Genomic DNA, 20,046 nt, shown 5'->3' with positions numbered 1-20,046 from the left:
GTTTCAGCACCTACTCGTGATTAAAGTTATCAAAGTCTTAAGAGAGAACTTTACTTACGGTGCATCTGATTTTTGTGAAAATCCAAACTACCTATAGATGCTACTGTTTTGGTTCTTTTGCACTGAATTTTTAAGGAAGGTATTAGGCAAAATTTATAATTTGTTCCCAGATTGGCTCAAATCCTGATCTCAGTGGGGTTATATATTATTACCATCATCGAAACAAAGCATCAAAACAAACATTTTCTTATTGTTTGTGACAGCTTTGTCTAAAGAAAGTTGAAAAATTCTGTAACATGATAAATGATTATAAGAGCTTATTCATAAGACTGATATTTTCTAAAAGATCAGAGTCTAGGATTCAAACCCATGGGAGAATATTTTTATCTCCTCTTTCCCCCCTTTACTTTCATCCAACTTTCAGGGGTATAATTCTTTTTCCATGGCATTATTGTTCTCTTTTTAGCCATTGACTTTTTTTTTTCCTAAAAAATAAATGGGTTGGGGGAGAAGGATACATGGAAAAATTCATGGTCCTTTTGGCCTTGGCAATAAAGTCCAAATGATAATGTTCCAAATTATATCAGACTTCAAGAACTGAGAACTCACCATTTTCACGTGTAGGTGTTTACGGTGCAGCTGACACTTGGAGACCAACACTGGGAAGCTGAAGGAACTAGTATTAAAAAAGCCCAACACTCAGCTGCTGCCAAAGCTTTGGAAGGAACAAAATTTCCCAAACCAACAGCCCGCCCCATTCGTAGCGAAGGAAGGAATCCAGGTATTATGCGTGGGCCAAGACAGGTTCCTTTCAAAAGTGTGTCTAGAGGTACCCATTTAGTATGTATATGAATATTGCTTAACTAACGTTCTTGAAAGCACGGATTATACTCTATCAATGGCAAACTTTACATTTAGGAAACCTTCATCTTAATCTAGAAGCCTCTTGTTTGTATAGTATACTCGTATACTCGTATAATTAGTAATACACAGATCTTAAGTCCATCAAATAAATTGTCTCTTGGAACATAGAGACAATTTCAAGGAAATTTGTTAGTAGTTTTTAACTTTGAATTCTACACTCCTAATGCTATTTGGATTTTAATATTACAGTATATTCTGATGGTTTGATACAACTAAAATTACCTATTTTTTTCCTACACACAAGACTTGTACTGACCACAAAATAATCAATTGGGAGCTCAGGTAGAATGGGAGGGGATAGTGGTAATTAAATTTAAAATTTGGATATTTGTTTGTAATTAGGATTACCTCTTGCAGTCAGCAGCAGTCCCATGATTTTCATTTTTATTGTCATAATATTTGATGAAGGTCTATTTTGGATTAATTTCTTTTCTTTTCTTTTTTTTTTAAAATGAGTGTTTGTCATTGATGGTGTTTTTCTGTGGCTGTTGTAAATTAGCTATTCTTAAATGTTATTTAGACACTGTGTTTTTTTTTTTTTTTTTTTCCTATCTAAAGCTTATTTTCTTTGATGACTTTTCAGAGGTTTGTAAACTTTTTGGAATTTTCTTTATTTTTTAAAATTACATGTGAAAACAATTATTTAACTTTTTTTAAAAAACAATTTTGAATTCCAAATTCTCTTCCACTCTTCTTTCTCTCTCCTGTCATTAAGAAGGAAAGCAATTTGATAAAGGTTATACATGTGCAATCATGCAAAACATTTCCATATTAATCATGTTGTTAAAAAATATAGAACAAAACCCTCCCCAAAGAAATATAGAGAAAGCAAAATAACAGCATGTTTCAGTCTGCATTCATATTCTATCAGTTCTTTTTCTAGAAATAGATAGCTTTTTTCTTCATAGGTCCTTCAGAATTGTCTTCAATCTTTGTATGGCTGGGATTAACTAAATCATTCAGTTGATCATTGTACAATATTGATGTTCTTGTGTACAATGTTCTCCTGGTTTTGCTCACTTAACTTTTCATCAGTTCATGTCAAATCTTTTCAGGTTTTTTCAGAAAGCATCCTACTTGTATTTCTTATAGCACAATAGTATTCCATCACAGTCATATACTACAACTTGTTCAGCTATTCCTCAGTTGATGGTCATTTACTCAGTGTCCAGTTCTTTGCCACCACAAAAAGTGTTTCTATAAATACTTTTATATATGTAGGGTCTTTTCTTTTCTTCTCTCTCCCCCCACCGCCCAGTCTCTTTGGGATCCAGATTTAGTACTGATATTGCTGGATCAAAGGAATATTTATGCATGTTCCAAATTACTCTTCATAATGATTGGATCAGTTTATAAGTCCACCAAAAGTGTGTTAGTGTTCTGATTTTCTCACATCCTCTCCAGTATTTGTCATTTGGAAAAGAAAACCTTTTGGAAAAAAATAGCATATATTTCTAAAGACAGTAATTCTGATATTGACTGAAATCATACTTATCTCTGTTATACAAAGATTGGACTTTTTTTCTTCTTTGTCTGAAAAGTAATACTGTAAGTCAAATAACATTATAAATAGCACAAGATGAAAATCTCTGTATAACAAACATGCTTCCAAGGCCCAGACAACCCCATTATCTCAAATAATAGCAGCTACATTAGAATTCATAAAATAATCTAGATTGTTCTTGAATTTAATCTTGGGCTTCTCTTATAAGCATCTGTTGTCAGAATTATAGAGGTGATAGTCTTATTATACAAAGTGCTATTTAGACCAACATCTGGAATAATGTGTTCTTTTTTAGATTGAACATTTTAAGAGGAATTTGGATAAACTGGAATGTGTCCGGGGAGGGTGACCAGGATAATGAGGGGTCCTTGAAACTGCTCTTTGTGGACTTATTTAAGACACATGATGTGTGTATTTTTAGCATTGAGACAAGAGAATTTAGAGGCATCTATTGACTTTCCTCATATCTTTGAGGTGAGAGACTAAATTTTACGTTTCTTGTTTCCAGAGGAAAGAATGATGAATAGAAATGAAATTTTAGTTTATTATGACAGCAAAATTTTGAGATAGTAAGATACTTTGATAATGTGATTTGACTTGCAGTAAAACTTAAAATTCAAATATCTAGTCCTGTATATCTGTCATTAATTTCTGAAATTGGTAAGCAATATATGTTAATTTGTTGACATACTAATAAAGTTTTCTAACACTAACTCTATGGAGAAATCACATTATAATTATTTTGTTTCTTGAGGTTATTATGGTTGAAGTCTTTGTACTTTGAATGTAATTAGCATACATCATGCCATTCTTGATGACTTAGTAAAATTATTTTAAGGTTGAGAATAATTCTTTTTGATGTTTTTGTATTACAGACAGTGTAACCCCAACAGTGGAACTAAATGCACTTTGCATGAAACTTGGGAAAAAACCAATGTACAAGCCTGTTGATCCTTACACAAGAATGCAGTCCACCTATAACTATAATATGAGAGGAGGTGCCTATCCCCCACGGTATGTTTCTTTAGATAAGTCATTTATCTTATATTCTATATGTTTTAAGTGCCTGAGGCTGAATTTGAATTCAAGTCCTCCTGACTACAGGGCCAATGCTCTATACCAGGGGTCCTCAAACTACAGCCCGCAGGCCAGATGCAGCAGCTGAGGATGTTTATCCCCCTCACCCAGACCTAGGAAGTTTCTTTATTTAAAGGCCCACAAAACAAAGTTTTTGTTTTTACTATAGTCTGGCCCTCCAACAGTCTGAGGGACAGTTAACTGGCCCCCTATTTTAAAAAGTTTGAGGATCCCTGCTCTATGCACTACACCATCTAGCTGACCCGATTTAATTTAACATAAAAGTGACTTTAAAAAATTCTAATTGTCAACAAAAAACAGTACCAATTTCTACTTAACTTTATACCATTAAGTTTAAGCAGTGTCTAGTAGTTCATTCAACCTTTTTCAAGTTCAGCCATTTTAAAAGATGATTCTTAAAACTAAGTCATCTAGTAATGAATAGAGAAATACAGAGATCAGGCTTCTTTTTTTAAAAACTGTGTTCCAAGGAAATTATGATTTATACTTGGCATTTCCAAAATATTTCACGTGAATTCTCGCAGTGTCTGCAAGGTAGGGATTACTTTTAGCCTCCCCCCCCCCTTCTTTTAAAAATTATTATTATAATACTGAATGGCTTCACAGCACAGCATTATACAGTAGAAAGAGCACTGGATTGGGAGTCAGAAGACTTGGTTCAAATCCAGTCTCTTCTATTACCTATAATGATCTTTGGTAATTGACATTTGCCTCTCTGGGTCTCAATTTTCTCCAAATGTTTTAAAAAGAAAAAAAAAAGGAGGGGGGTTGGACTACTTAGTTTCTGAGATCCCTTTTAGCCCCAAATCTGTGATCCTGGATTGAAAAATAAAAACAAATTTAGGATCTGAAAGAACCCAGTCAGTGATGGAGATCAAGGGACATTTATCTCTCTGGTTTTTATCTCAAGTGACTAGATCCTAAAGCACTGAAGATTGGTAAATAGATTTTAAATTTTAATTTGTTTTAATTGTTTTGGAAGAAATGGTTTGCTAAATTCCAAAGAGCTTTAGACTTGAGTTCCTCACTGTTTATACTATCTAGTGGTTCTACCTCACCTTAAACTTCTAAGGATCTTTTATAATGTCCACCTAAAATCCTTACTATTATTTAACAGGTTGGTGACCATGAAGAATGAAATTATTTTCTTAAATATGAGTCATAGAAATCTCAGAAATGTAACTCTCCTCCTTATACTTATTTCCTGATTATTTTTTTCTTTAGGTACTTTTACCCATTTCCTGTACCACCTTTACTTTATCAAGTTGAACTTTCCATTGGAGGACAACAATTTAATGGGAAAGGACGAACAAGACAGGCAGCAAAACATGATGCAGCTGCAAAGGCACTGAAAATCTTGCAGAATGAGCCCCTGCCTGAGAAACCAGAGGTAAGAATCTCATTAACATTTTTGTCTATTTATCTTTCCTAATCTACTTTCCTGTTATGCGTTTGCCCTCTGAAAAATGTTAATAGTTTCCTAGTACTAATAAAAAACTTTGAAATTCTAACCCTTTGTTTCCTTCATTATATTTCTGGTATTTTTGTAGCAAATCCCTAAACTTAAATACCCAAAACTTAAGAGTATAATCTTTGATGTGTGTCACAAGGGAGTTATGAATGGCTACTATATTCTTGGGTAGTAAAAGGCTGTTTTTACCTGTTAGGTCCTCTTGTGATTTAGTGCTATTACATTTATTTAGCATGTTGCCAGATGTAACCACAGAAAAAAATTTTAGATGTTTCTAAGACTGACACTTGGCCTAAGGAAAGATTTTCTTTGTGTAGGAAAATACTTTTTAACTGTTTTTTTGGGGCGGGGGGAGAGGAAGATTGATCCATGACTGTCTGATCTCAGATGAGTAGAAACAAGATTGACATGATAGGGTTGGTTTTTCAGTTGTTTGATTTGTACTGCTATTTTCCAGTAACATGTTCTTATGGAATTTATTTGCTTTTCTCCTTTCTGAGGACAAAATAAGATGCTAAAGCAAGAGGAAGAAGTATTTAGGTTATGCAAACATAATTCCTGACAATATTATAAAAATACTATTACCAAAGGAAATTGTAAATCTGATTTCTGTGAGGCTTTCATTTATTTAGCATAACTTAGTAAAATGAGGGTCACAATATCTGTACTACCTGTCTATAAAGTTTTTGTCAGTCTCAATATAATATAGAAAAAGCACTTTGCAAACTTTTAAAATGTTATAGAAATATTTTTCGTTATTATTCTTTACTTATAGATCATACTAAAGTTAATAAGACTGAAAAGAAACAGGCAATTTTTAGCCTCTTTTCAACAGTATTAGGGAGTGATTTAAGTAAAACTCAGCAATCTGAAATATAGTCAGTATTTTGGGGCAGGCATATTAGAGTTCCTTTTGCTGTCTGTCATAATATTGTTGAAAAAGGAACAAAATGATTTTTAGTACATTTGTGCCTCTTAAATCTGATGACATAACTTTGATGAAAGCAAGCCTATTAAATTAAAACATCCTTAAGACTAATATGCAGTTACTTTTCTTATATATAATCAAATGTATTTTAAATTGATTTATGCTCTTTAAGAATTTTATAGATTGAATCATAATGACAAAGACTTATGCTTGTAAAATTAGCAGTGTTATGACTTTTTAGGAAAGGCACAGTTTTTTTTTTTAATAACTTTTTATTGACAGAACCCATGCCAGGGTAATTTTTTACAACATTATCCCTTGCACTCACTTCTGTTCCGATTTTTCTCCTTCCTCCCTCCACCCCCTCCCCAAGATGGCAAGCAATCCTATACATGTTAAATATGTCACAGTATATCTTAGATACAGAAGGTAGAAATAACCCGGGAAGAAAAACCAAAATGCAAACAGTTTACATTCATTTCCCAGTGTTCTTTCTTTGAGTGTAGCTGCTTCTGTCCATCATTGATCAACTGAAACTGAGTTAGATCTCTTTGTCAAAGAAATCCACTTCCATCAGAATATATCCTCATACAGTATTGTTGTTGAATTATATAATGATCTCCTGGTTCTGCTCATTTCACTTAACATCAGTTCATGTAAGTCTCTCCAAGCCTCTCTGTATTCATCCTGCTGGTCATTTCTTACAGAACAATAATATTCCATAACATTCATATACCACAATTTACTTAACCATTCTCCAATTGATGGGCATCCATTCATTTTCCAGTTTCTAGACACTACAAACAGGGCTGGAAAGGCACATTTTTAATTTATTGTTAATGAAAATAATTTTTCCAAAATGTAATCAAGAGTCTCCATAAAGCTATATTAAATCAGTTGAATAAAATTAAAGAAAAGGTTCCGTCAGAAGGTGGTAAGTTCCACTTGTATGTATTATTGATATACAGACTTTTTAAAAAAAAATTTTTTTTCATTATAGATTTTTATTTACAAGATATATGTATGGTTAATTTTTCAGCATTGACAATTACAAATCCTTTTGTTCCAACTTTTTCCCTCCCTCCTATCCCCTTACCCAGGTGGCAGGTTGACCAATACATGTTAAATATGTTAAAGTATAAATTAAATACAATAGATGTATACATGACCAAACAGTTATTTTGCTGTACAAAAAGAATCAGACTTTGAAATAGTGTGCAATTAGCCTGTGAAGGTAATAAAAAAAATGCAGGCGGACAAAAATAGAGGAATTGGGAATTCTATATAGTGGTTCATAGTCACCTCTCAGAGTTCTTTCCCTGGATGTAGCTGGTTCAATTCATTACTGCTCTATTGGAACTGATTTCATCTCATTGTTGAAGAGGGCCACATCTGTCAGAATTGATCATCGTATAGTATTGTTGTTGAAGTATATAATGATCTCCTGGATCTGCTCATTTCACTCAGCATTAGTTCGTGTAAGTCTCTCCAGGCCTTTCTGAAATCATCCTGCTGGTCATTTCTTACAGAACAATAATATTCCATAACATTCATATACCACAATTTATTCAGCCATTCTACAATTAATGGGCATCCACTCAGTTTCCAGTATACAGACTTTCAAAGTTAAGTCTATTGCACATGATAAAAACTTGATATGATACAGTTAACTTCTTATAGGCAAATGGATGTACTATTACTAATATCAGCATTCCAAAGACTTTTATGACATTTAATCTTTAAAAAAAAATTATTGGTATTTTTTGTTTTTACATCATAATATTTCCCAAATATATCCTTTACTTCCCCTTATAGCAAAGATAACATCAACTGGAAAGCAATTTTGTGGGAATTGGGTTTGGTTCAATTTTTTTTATCATATATCACAATATGTTCAAAATGAATTTGTGACATGAATATAAAAGATAATGCATTTTAAAAATTAGAAGAGAAAAACATAAAATACTTTTCATAGCTGTGCCAAGAGTCCTAAACTATGGTTAGGAGCCATTACAAAAGATAAAATATATAATTTTTATAAAATGAAATTAAAAACTTTTGTATAAACAAAACTAGAATAGAATAAGGGGGAAAGCTATTGATGGGGGGAGTGGGGCGAAATTCTTTGTATTTTAGAATATCTGAAAAAGATCTACTATTCAAGATAAATACCCATAGATGAAGAATTCATCAAAAAGATAGCCTTTTTCAGTATATAAACTTTGCTGAAGTATTTTTTTTTTCTCTTTCAAATTTTTTTTGTTATAAGGAATGTCTTTCAGGGTGAAATAGAAAGGAGGAAATTAGAAAGTATAAATGATGTGTAAACAACTTGCCAATAAAAATTTAAAAATCTCTTATCCTTTGACCCAGGGAACTCATGACTCAAGGGGATTAAAGATAGAAAAAACTCCTATATGAACCAAAAAAAAAAAAAAAAAAAAAAAACATGGCAACTTAATAGTAGAGGGGATAAAGCACTCTTGACTTAGGAGTCAAGAAGAGACCTGTGTTCAAATGTGGCCTCAGATATTTAACCATATGACTTTGGGTTAGTCTATTAGTCTTAATTTCGTTATCTCTAAAATGGTGATTATATATATAATTTATCCTTCTCCCTTCACTATCCAGTAATTAGGATCAGATAAGATAATATTTGGCAAGTGCTTAGCACAGTACCTATATAGTACATAGTAAGTATTCATCATCATCAGATTTATATTACCACTTATGGTATTTGGGGGAAAAAATGGAAGCCAAGTACATGTGTTAATGGTTTTAAACAGATTGTGGTATACAATTACATTGAATATTACTGTGACCTAAAGAAACAATGAATATGAGGAATATAGACAAAAGGGAGAACTTCTAGAATTGATGTCAAGCGAAGAAGGCAAAATCAAGAAAACACCAGTGATTACAACAGTGTAAACAAGAGAGAATGAACAAAATTTCTAAAAATTGCAATTATTATGATCACATTTGACTTTAAAGAAGAGATTTTAAAATGTATTTCCTCTTTTCTGAGACTATAAGAGGAAAACACTATACTGGAAGTCTTACTTTTTTTTAACATTCAATTTTTCCCCCTTAATTGCATATAAACAAAATTTTTTAGTTTCTTTTTAATATTCTTTTATTAAAATTTTGCGTTCCAAATTCTTTCTGCTTCCCTCCCTTTGCCTTTCCCTAATAAGGCAAGCAATTTGATATTATACATGTAGTCATACAAAACATTTTCTTATTACCCATATTGCAAAAGAAAATGCTGACCAAAAAACAAGAATAGTAAAAAAAATTTAAAAAGTATGTAACAATCTCTGGAGGTGGATAATATTTTTCATCATATGTCCTTCAGAATTATTTGGGATCATTATATTGCTAAAAATAGCTAAGTCGATTCACAGTTAATCATCATACAATATTGCCATTATCTATCAAAATTATCTATTTTATGTCTTATAATGCCTCTCTTGTCTGGTCATAAATTCTTTCCTTAAACATAAATCTAACAGATCAAGTATTCATTGCTTTCCTAATTTGCTTATGATAATCCCCCTTTAAATAATATGCCCATTTTAACCTTATTTTGATAGGCGGTATGAGATGTTGCTCTATATCTAGTTTCTGCCAAGTGTTGGTTAGTTTTGCTGAGCCAGGGTGGTGGGAAAAGGGTTATTTAAAAATGATGAAGCATAAAAATAAAAAATACCAATAAAATGTTTTCTAACAACTTAGCAAAACAAAATGGCATGTCAGTTATTGCAAATGCAATGTTTCCTCACTGTTGTCCCCTCACCTCTCCAAATGATGGAGTTAAAGTAAATGTTCTTAACCCTTCCTCGTTTAGACTTTGACATTATAACATACTTTGTTTTTACCTGAAAATTCTTTACATTTGTGTTGTAGTTGTATATATGGTTTTCTTGGTTATGATTATTTCACTTAGTATTTGTTCACCTAAGTCTTCCCATGCTTCTGAATTCTTCAGGTTTTTTCATTTCTCATGGCACAATAATATTTCATTACTCTCATATACCATATCCTGTTTAATTATTCCTTAATTAGTGGTATCCACTATTTTGTCAGTTCTTCAGTACCACAAAAAGCACTCCTCCTGGATATTTTCATATATATGGGACTTTTCTTTTATCTTTGATCTCTGTGATATATGACTAGTGGGGTGGGATCTCTTATTTGAAATGTGTTGACATCTTCAGTCATTTAATACTTTGTTTTGAGATAGTTCTAAATTGTTTTCACAATGGACCTGTATCATTGTCATACACTATATTAGTATGTTGGTTTCCTAGAGCCCCCCTCCATTATTGACTTTACAGCTGTTGCTATCCATACACTTTTCTGAATGTAAGTTGAAACCTGAGTGTTGTTTTATTTTTCATTTTTAATAGTAACTTGCAGGAGTTTTACATATAATTTACAGTTTATATGGATTCATATATTTTGTAATTCTTAAATTTATGTCACTGATAGCAAATTTTATTAACTCACTGCTCCATTCATTCAGAGGAACAAGGAAGAGATATTTTTTAATAGGGTGTTAATTTTGGGGTGGAGGAGAAATGAGGACATTCAGACTTGTATTTTCATTGATGTAGGTCAGTGGTCCTCAAACTTTTGTTCTCAATATCTTTATCCTATTAAAAATGATTGAGGATCTGTCCAAAGAGTTTTGTTTATGTGGGTTATAGTTATAGATATTGATCACATTAAAAATAAAAAACAATTATGAATTTGTAGACTCTCTGAAAGGATTTCAGAGATTCCTCAGGATGCTCTGGACCAGGCTTTGAGAACCACTGATGTAGGTGAAAGCAGCTCTCAATGAGGGAACTTCTTTTTTTTTTTTTTTTAATTTAATTTTATTTAATAATAACTTTGTATTGACAGAATCCATGCCAGGATAATTTTTACACAGCATTATCCCTTGCAATCACTTATGTTTCATTTTTTTCCCCTCCCTCCCTCCCCCCCCCCCAAGATGGCAAGCAGTCCTATATATGTTAAATATGTTGCAGTATATCCTAGATACAATACATATTTGCAGAACCGAACAGTTCTCCTGCTGCACAGGGAGAATTGGATTCAGAAGGTAAAAGTAACTCGGGAAGAAAATCAAAAATCAAATAGTTCACATTCATTTCCCAGTATTCCTTCTTTGGGTGTAGCTGTTTCTGTCCATCATTTATCCAATGAAACTCAGTTAAGTCTCTTTGTCAGAGAAATCCACTTCCATCAGAATACATCCTCATACAATATCGTTGTCGAAGTGTATAATGATCTTCTGGTTCTGCTCATCTCACTTAGCATCAGTCCATGTAGGTCTCAATGAGGGAACTTCTTTAGGCAATACATATCAGCTACTTCTGTGCAATTCAACAAATCCTAGAAAATTGCTCCGGACACTGAGAAATTAAATGACATGGCCAGGACTATAAGAATCAGTTTGTGTCAGAGGCAGGAGTTGAATCTACATTATCTTAATTTTGGGATCAGTTTTTGATTTACTCCTTCATTACTTGTTAATTATTAGTAGTCTTAGAAGTTAACACATTTCCTTTCTATTCATTTTACAAACTTAATCTATAGCAAGTGATCACTTTTAACTTTCAATGTGACACATCCATCCATCTGTATGGAGGAATGAGGTAGCTGTTTAGTAGCCGTAGTGAATACCGACAAATGCTTTAGAACAGAAAGTGGAGCAATCTTGAGATTTTAGATTGGTAATTGACTATTGGGGAAGCCCAAGAGCATTTACTTCCCATTGTTTTCATATATTACTAATTGCCAGTAGTCATAGGCTTGACTTTTTTTCTGTTAGACAAAAAAAATCTACTGCTAAATTGTTATCCTTTCCTAAGACAAATTTTATTTTTATTAAAGCTTTTTATATTTCAAAACATATGCATAGATAATTCTGCAACATTAGCCCTTGCAAAACCTTGTGTTCCAGTTTTTTCCCCCTTTCCATCCCCCTTCTCTAGATGGCAAGGAGTCCAATATTTGTTAAACATGGTAGAAATATATGTTAAATCCAACATATGCATACATATTTATACAATTATCTTGCTGTATAAGAAAAATCAAATCAAACCAGAAAAGAAAATGATGAAGAAAATGAAATGCAAGCAAACAACAGAAAGAGTGAGAATGCTATGTTGTGGTCCACACTCAGTTCCCACAATTGTCTCTCTGGTTGTGGATGGTTTTCTTAATTATTGAACAATTGGAACTGGTTTGAATCATCTCATTGTTGAAGAGAGTCGTGTCCATCAGAATTGATTGCCATGTACAATGATCTCCTGGTTCTGCTCATTTCACTCAGCATCAGTTCATGTAAGTCTATCTAGGCCTTTGAAATCATTCTACTGGTTGTTTCTTATACGTTATATTCCATAACATTCATATACCATAACTTATTCAGCCATTCTCCAACTGATGGGCATCCACCCAGATTCCAGTTTCTTACCACTCACTACAAAAAGGACCGCTACAAACATTTTTGCACATATGAGTCCCTTTTCCCTTTTTTTTTAATGATCTCTTTGGGATACAGACCCAGTAGAGATACTGCTGGATCAAAAGGCACGCACAGTTCCATAACTCTTTGAGCATAGTTCCAAATTGCTCTCCAGAATTGTTAGATCTGTTCACAATTCCAGCAGCAATGTATCAGTGTCCCAATTTTCCTACATCCCCCTTAACTTTTCTAAGAGAATTTTTGATGTGGGAAGAAGATATAATCAGAAATAAAAGCATAAAACAAAACTTTAGGCATTTATCAATCTTTTATGGGATTATGGAACGTAGGATTATATGTTGAGAGCTTGAAGAGGTCTTAGAAGTAATTGACTTTAGCCCCTAAAGTACAGGTCATTTAGGTGTAAAAGTAGTAGAGTTGGAATCTAAACCTATTTTTCCCTTTCTCTAAATCTAACATATTTTCTACTTTACTGTGCTAAATCCTCTTAAGGATTCTGGAATGCAACACCATTATTTTGGAGTTGTAGGAAGTAAGGTTCAGAAATTAATTGATTTGCCATGGGCAACACAAGTAATTCAAGACATAAAGCTAACCATGACCTCCTATCGATAGTATGTGATAGAGTGGAAAGGCCAGCACACTTAACTCCTCAACTGCTTCTCATGTCTTTTAACCTAGTGCTTTCCTCATTGGTTCCATTTCTCATAGTATCCTTGGCTTTAATTCAAATGTGATTGTTTCTTTTTAAACAAAACAAAACAACATATCTTGTTTTTTTGTCTTTACATTATAGTTTTGTCTTTATATTATAGTCATTTCCCTTCCAAATTAACATTCCCTTATGATAAAGGATATGACAAAACTCTAGTATGTATATTGTGTCTGACAGAATATGCAATGTTGTGTTCTAATATTCCTCTTTCTTCTCTGCCATTAAGGAGGAAGTATAATTCATTATGTTCTCTGGGACTTGCCTTGTTTGTTTGTTTTTGTTTTTTTTTCCATTAATCACAGTTGATCTCTTAGTGATTTTTTTTTCCTTTACATTATGTTTGATTTCTTTTTCTTCTGTTTATTTTGCTCTGCATCACTTCATGTGATTCACTTTCCCACATTTTTCATATTTGTCATTTTTTACTGCACAAAAACACTACATTTTATTGTGGTATATGAATATTATTGTTCTGTAAGAAATGACCAGCAGGATGATTTCAGAAAGGCCGGGTGAGACTTATATGAACTAATGCTGAGTGAAATGAGCAGGACGAGTAGATCATTATATACTTCAATAACAATGCTATATGATTATCAATTCTGATGGACATGGCCCTCTTCAACAATGAAATGAATCAAATCAATTCCAATAGAGCAGTAATGAACTGAACCAGCTACACCCAGCGAAAGAACTCTCGGAGATGACTATGAACCATTACATAGAATTCCCAATCCCTCTTTTTTTGTCTGCCTGCATTTTTTATTACCTTCACAGGCTAATTGTACAATATTTCAAAGTCTGATTCTTTTTGTACAGCAAAATAACTGTATGGACATGTATATATATATATTGTATTTAACTTATACTTTAACATATTTAACATGTATTGGTCAACCTGCCATCAGGGGGAAAGAGTAGGGGGAAGAAGGAGAGAAGTTGGAACAAAAGGTTTTGCAATTGTCAATGCTGAAAAATTACCCATGCATATATTTTGTAAATAAAAAGCTATAATAAAAAAAAATACTATGTTTTATTCAGTTTTCAACCATTCTTCAAAGAAAGCCATTGCTACCAGCAAGAGTGCTGCTCGGAATATTTTGCTATATTGTACATCTTATTTCTATCTCAAGACTTTCTTGAGGTATATGTTCAGTCATAGTGAAACAAAATGGACAGTTTAGTCACTTTTTCTGCATAAATCCAAATTGAAATAGTGGGATAATCCTTCTGCTTCATCTACAGTATATCATTGTGCCTAAGACAGAGTTACCTTTTCAAGATGATAATTGTCATTAACTTGAGATTGATAATCTTACTTGAAGAATTTAGAAGAAAAATAATCTACATGGGGGGTCACACTGATGACATACGTTTCTCAGATGCCTATGATATATCACCTTGCTGAAGTAGGCCTGTGTACATAATGTTTAGTAATTAATGATGAAGAGACTAATGTTTCATTAGAGATGTTAAAGACTGATTCTAGTGTTCAAAGTCCTCTATAATCTGGTCACCCCCATTTCTTTTCAACCATTTCTTATGTTAATTTCCATCATGTAGCCCACATTCTAGCTCAACTAGATTATTCTCTACCTCCCATTTTCATCCTTTCCTCTTTAATATTCTTGCACAGTGTCTGACTTCTAATAGGTGCTTAGTAAATGCTAGTTAAGTTGACTTCCAGCCCTCAGATTGTGAACTCTTGAGTGCAAGATTTCTCATGGATCTGTATTTTCTACTTTCTGTAATCTATCACCAATTCTTGCAAGTAGTAGATAATAGTGTTGAGTTGAATTAATTTGTTGAATTAAGGATAAAACTAGGAATTCAATAGGTCTTTTTAATCTCTGAGTCATTTGGTATATAGGAGACACACACACACACACACACACACACACACACACACACACACACTGTATTTAGAGCTGGAGTAGAACTCAGAAGTCATGTCGGATATCTTCCTCATTGTACAGATGAGGAAACTGAGGCCAAGAGAAGTGAGATGACTTGCCCAAGATCACATGACAAGTTAGTGTCAGTGCAAGGAGCAGAGTTTCAAACGTCCTTTGACTCAAAATCCATTTCTCTTTTAATTCTGGTTCACTTTTAAAGAATACTGTGCATAGTAACTTCATTACAAGTTCCTTAAAGTTTAGATAAGATTTCATAAATTGTTTCTTCTAGATACTAAAATAATTTTGCTACTGATACTTCCCCTCTAAGCCCTTTTGTAAGCTTTGACTTAGAATTCATCCTCCAATTAAAAAAATAAATGCTTATGCTCTACAGATAGGTTTTCTTTCTCCCAAGAGTAAGAATTAAGAATGAATGTAAGAACAAGAATGGATGTGTTGAAGTTAATAAGCTAATGAGAATGTAGGAGCAAGGAGAGGGGAATTAGATGGTTAATAACATTAGTATAACCATTCAGAACATAATTAGAGACATGGTTATGATCTCAGCTACATTTAGCTGAACCCTTACAAATGCTGCTTTTGATTTTTTTCATGCTAAGATATACCTCATATCTTGAGTTCTGTTCCCAGCTCTGCTACTAGTTTATTTGCTATTAGCAATGTGTTTTACTTCTCTGGCCCTTATTTGTCTCATTGTTTACCTGATGGACACAATGAAATATATAGCATATGTAGTATTGAACAGCTGGTGCAGACTGCCATGTGGTCATATGGTCCTATCCACATCTAAAAGCCTTGGATTCTAATCCAGCATTGGCCTGCTAGCATTTCAAGAGAAGGAAAATGGACTTATAACTTAGAATAATAACATGACCTATGTGATCAAAAGTATCAAAGTTTAGAGAAGTCAAGAAGGATGATGACCAATAAAAGACACTAAGCTTTTTGGTAATTAAGATTTAAAAAAAAAAAAGAACCACTACGACTTTTATGGCCAACATTTCTGATCTCCAAAAGTCCCAAACATTTTTCAAATTTTGGGGTAAATAACTTCACTGAGTAAAGGAAACCATAGACTTGTATTGTGATGGTGAACTTTTCCAAAACCCTTGCTCTGTCAGTCTCTAGTAATCTTACTAAATCTTCCATTTTCTTATGTCTTCATTAAACTCTTAAAATGCATTGTTGTTGATTTACTATTTAACCAGAGGCTTATGAAACACATATGAAATTTAAAATATGGGCATTAGTTTGCAACCCAAGTAGAACTTTAATAAAAGAAATCTTGTCAGCATCACATCGCAACCTCTGCTTTGTCTACTGTGCTCCCCATGTCCTCTTTTTAAATCAGTATAAAATTAATTCAAATCCACAAACCCTCCAAAACCCTAACATTTTATGTGTTGAGAAGTTTTTATTTGAATACACCTTGACTAGTCAATCTCCTAATAGATTATGATTCTTATTGGTTTAATGTTATCTATTGAAGTTTGAATCGTTAAGCCATTTCCCTCATCAGGTGTGGCATATGTCTGTAATGGAATTGAACCCCAAGAGTACTAAAGAGATTTACTTACACTTTTACCATAGATGAGTAGATTTCTGGTGGTAGATTTTTGAAACACAATGCAACTTAAGTTTAATAGGCTATGGCTTTTTCTAATACGATAGTAAACCATATAGGCTTTATTTTATCCAGTTTAATAGTGATACACATAAGGCAAAGGTTTCAAGCTTTCAATTTTGTAGTAACAAGTTTCCTGACCGCTTTAATATGTGATTTTTTAAAAATAACTAATCTTCTAGGTGAATGGAAGAGAACCAGATGATGAAAATCTCAATAAATCTGAAATAAGCCAAGTGTTTGAGATTGCACTTAAACGGAACTTGCCTGTGAATTTTGAGGTAAGCTTATTAATAAGCAAGAATGATGTTCATACTAAGAAACACTGAAGTATTCATTTTGGAGAAAGTGAGAATAAACTATACAGTTTTCTATACTTTGAACCCCTGATTTAAATTTAGAATTTAGTTATTTCTCAGGGCTGTCTTGTGATGTCTTTGAGAAGTTTCTCAAGATCCTTTTGAGAAATCATCTTTTAAAAAACTACTTATACAATGTTTTTATGAATTGTATTGCACCTTTTCAACTACATATGTTTAAAGAAAATGCCACTATAATAAATCCAAAATAAAAAGCAGTTACATTCAATATTGTGTTTATACTTAAAAGCTAATAAATTAAGAAGAAAAGCTTTTATTTTCCAAAGGTATCTTTATTTGCAAATTCTTTTTTGATTTTGATTTGCATATCTGAATGTGCAAAAGCATACATTCTTTTATTTTTTCCAATCTGTCTTCTAAAACAATGGTTCAGAGCTTCATTTTTTAGAAATTTTAACTGATTCCGCCATATTTTCTCCCATTTTCACCTTTAAGACTGAGAGTAGCTAATGTAGAATTTCAAAAGAGTTCTTTACTTCAGTCAAATACTATAATATCAGGCAAAAAAAAACTTTACAATTTTAGATAAATGACAAATGATTTCAATGATAAGGAAAGATATAGTTTCTGAATATATCCTCCTCCTCCCCCTAAACAGGATAGCTATACTTCACTCTCTTGTAAAATACTGAGGTCCTAAGTATTAAAATGTAGCATTTTAATAAACAAACTTGTTGGTATTTTACCTATAGATGTGGCCCTAACCATTCTAACCCTACCTTATTTTATTTATATTTGTGAAATTTTAGGTGGTACTTCTGGCGATTAATAGTTCTTTTAAATAAAACATTTTTTAAAAACTTATATTTCTCTTATACTTTATCATATTTCTACTGACTCATGTTAACAGAATATGAACGTTTTCACAGTTTAGTTTTTTGAATTTTTTATGCAAATGAGCTGAATAACTAAGCTAAATAAAATATTTTGGTAGAAAAGCCTAGAGAGAGTTACATGCCTGGTCCTTCAGTAAAACTTAGATAGAATTTGTATTTATAATGCATTTGCAAATATGGATAGAAATGTTAAACTTTTGAATATTAGAATCACTTTTGGGCATTAGTATAGTATCATGTGTTCATAACAGCAGATGAGATTTTTTAAAAGTAAAAGTTCATAATAATGAAATTGAATCTCTTGTTTGAGCAAAAAGTTGATTATATATAAAGTATCATTGGAAAATATTCCTGACATGTACAAATGGAGCCTTGAATTTACAGTAGCAGAGTTGTGGAACTAGACAGGACATTGGAGATTAAGCTGACCACCCCTTCGTGTTATAGAGATGAAAATAGAAGTCCTGAGAGGGGAGTGAATTTTCCCCTCTCATATAACTACAGAGCTAGATCACAAATCCCAAGTTTTCTGATTCTGAAAACACTATTTGTCTTCTTATACCACTCAACTTTAATCTTTTGGGGGTAACATGATGAGTTTGATACAGTTTGTGGGGAATACTTACATACCTAGAAATAGATAAGATGAAGAGGAAATACAGAAATGTGCAGAAATATATCAGTAATTAATAGAAGTTAATGATGAATTGCTTCCTCAAACCATGTATTATAATATTCAAAGATAATTTTTTTATAAATGTCTTAATAAAATTGCATACATTATATTTTATCTTCTTTCACTTGTGCTGTATTTGCAAAGCACAGCCATACTTGGAAGGAATTAAATGTCCAGTGTCCTCTCCAGCCACAGCTGCTTTGGCTTTTAGCCTTGTGAAGTCATTTGTTTGTCTTTAGTGCCCTCAGTCTCTCCTCTGCTATCAAAACCTACTATTGAGAAGAGATATTTTTACTTATTTTTATCTGATTGTTTTGGTTCAGTTGATGTGTTCCCTCTAAGACGAGGATTAGTAGTTTATAAAAATGTGTTGTAGGGTAAGAAGTCTAATGCTTGGATTTTAGAACGGGCTCTGTTCAGAACCTGCTGTGTGAGTTTGGAATTATCAGAATGTATTATCCTTTTGTATGGTATTCTAGTTCATAGAACCTTAAAGGAGCTATAAAGGGCTTTAGAGACCATCTGTCCAGCTCGCTCATTATTCAGATGAAGATAATGTCATTTTAAAATATTAAGGAGTGACTTGCTGGATTTGAACTCAGATCTTCTGGCTCCAAATCCAGTATTATTTCTGTTGTGCTATGATGCTGCCCCTCTGTGTGATTTTTGGGCAAGTTTACTTTATTAGTAGGATTCAATTGTTTTGTCTGCAAAATAAGGAAAATCTCACCTACAAAGTCAGAGTGAGTCTGAGTCATTTCTTGAGCTTTTATGCAAATATGAAGGATCAGCACAAAAGAAGGAAAACAACAAAATAGCTTTGAAAGATCAATGAGAAAATGTTCCTTTATATACATTTCCTTGACATGTCATATCTCTTTTAGAAAATCTGTTCTTTAACCCCCAGTCTGTATTTCGTGTTGATGAACTTTGCTATAATCAGTGTCCCCTACCATTTTTAATAAGTGTTTATCACGCTTTCACTCAGTTTTTCCCTCTGAAACAGGTCACCAGGGAGAGTGGCCCACCTCACATGAAGAGTTTTGTGACAAAAGTATCAGTTGGCGAATTCATGGGTGAAGGTGAAGGAAAAAGCAAGAAGATTTCAAAGAAAAATGCTGCTATAGCTGTCCTTGAGGAACTAAAGAAATTACCCCCTCTTCCAACAGTTGAAAAAATGAAACCACGAATCAAAAAGAAAACAAAATCAATAGTTAAGGTCAGATTCTTTTTAAACAATAATAACATAGTGATCTCAGCTGAAAGTGCATGCAACATTTCACATCTGTAGTTCCCCCCATTTCTCTATGTAAAAAAAAATTTTTTTCAACAAATCTATTCTCTCTCCCTTGTATCTTTCACTCCATTAAAAAAAACTTTTTTTCAACAAATAGTCATAATTAAGCAAACTATATCATATTCTGTGCTCCAAATTCATCATCTCTGTCGTGGAGAGCATTTTTCAT

The 20,046-nt window shown here is 32.8% G+C and overlaps 1 protein-coding gene across 16 annotated transcripts in view; it reads left to right on the top strand.

The window, feature by feature from the left end:
- STAU1 (staufen double-stranded RNA binding protein 1) overlaps positions 1–20,046 on the top strand; it is a 61,384-nt gene that overhangs the window by 26,919 nt on the left and 14,419 nt on the right. For 6 of the 16 annotated variants that reach the window (XM_051976535.1, XM_051976544.1, XM_051976541.1 and 3 more), the window contains 5 exons: positions 625–829; positions 3,304–3,442; positions 4,751–4,916; positions 16,871–16,969; positions 19,569–19,799. In XM_051976535.1, coding sequence (XP_051832495.1) covers positions 625–829; positions 3,304–3,442; positions 4,751–4,916; positions 16,871–16,969; positions 19,569–19,799 — 840 coding nt within the window. Of the gene's footprint in view, positions 1–624; positions 830–2,809; positions 2,903–3,303; positions 3,443–4,750; positions 4,917–16,870; positions 16,970–19,568; positions 19,800–20,046 lie in introns of those variants that run through there. The other 10 variants (XM_051976539.1, XM_051976546.1, XM_051976547.1 and 7 more) reach the window with 6 other exon arrangements.

Source organism: Antechinus flavipes, chromosome 2 (genome assembly GCF_016432865.1).
Source record: "Antechinus flavipes isolate AdamAnt ecotype Samford, QLD, Australia chromosome 2, AdamAnt_v2, whole genome shotgun sequence".
NCBI classification, from domain to species: Eukaryota; Metazoa; Chordata; class Mammalia; order Dasyuromorphia; family Dasyuridae; genus Antechinus; species Antechinus flavipes.
The sequence above is the reverse complement of the archived record's forward strand: the minus strand, read 5'-3'. Positions and strand labels throughout refer to the sequence as shown.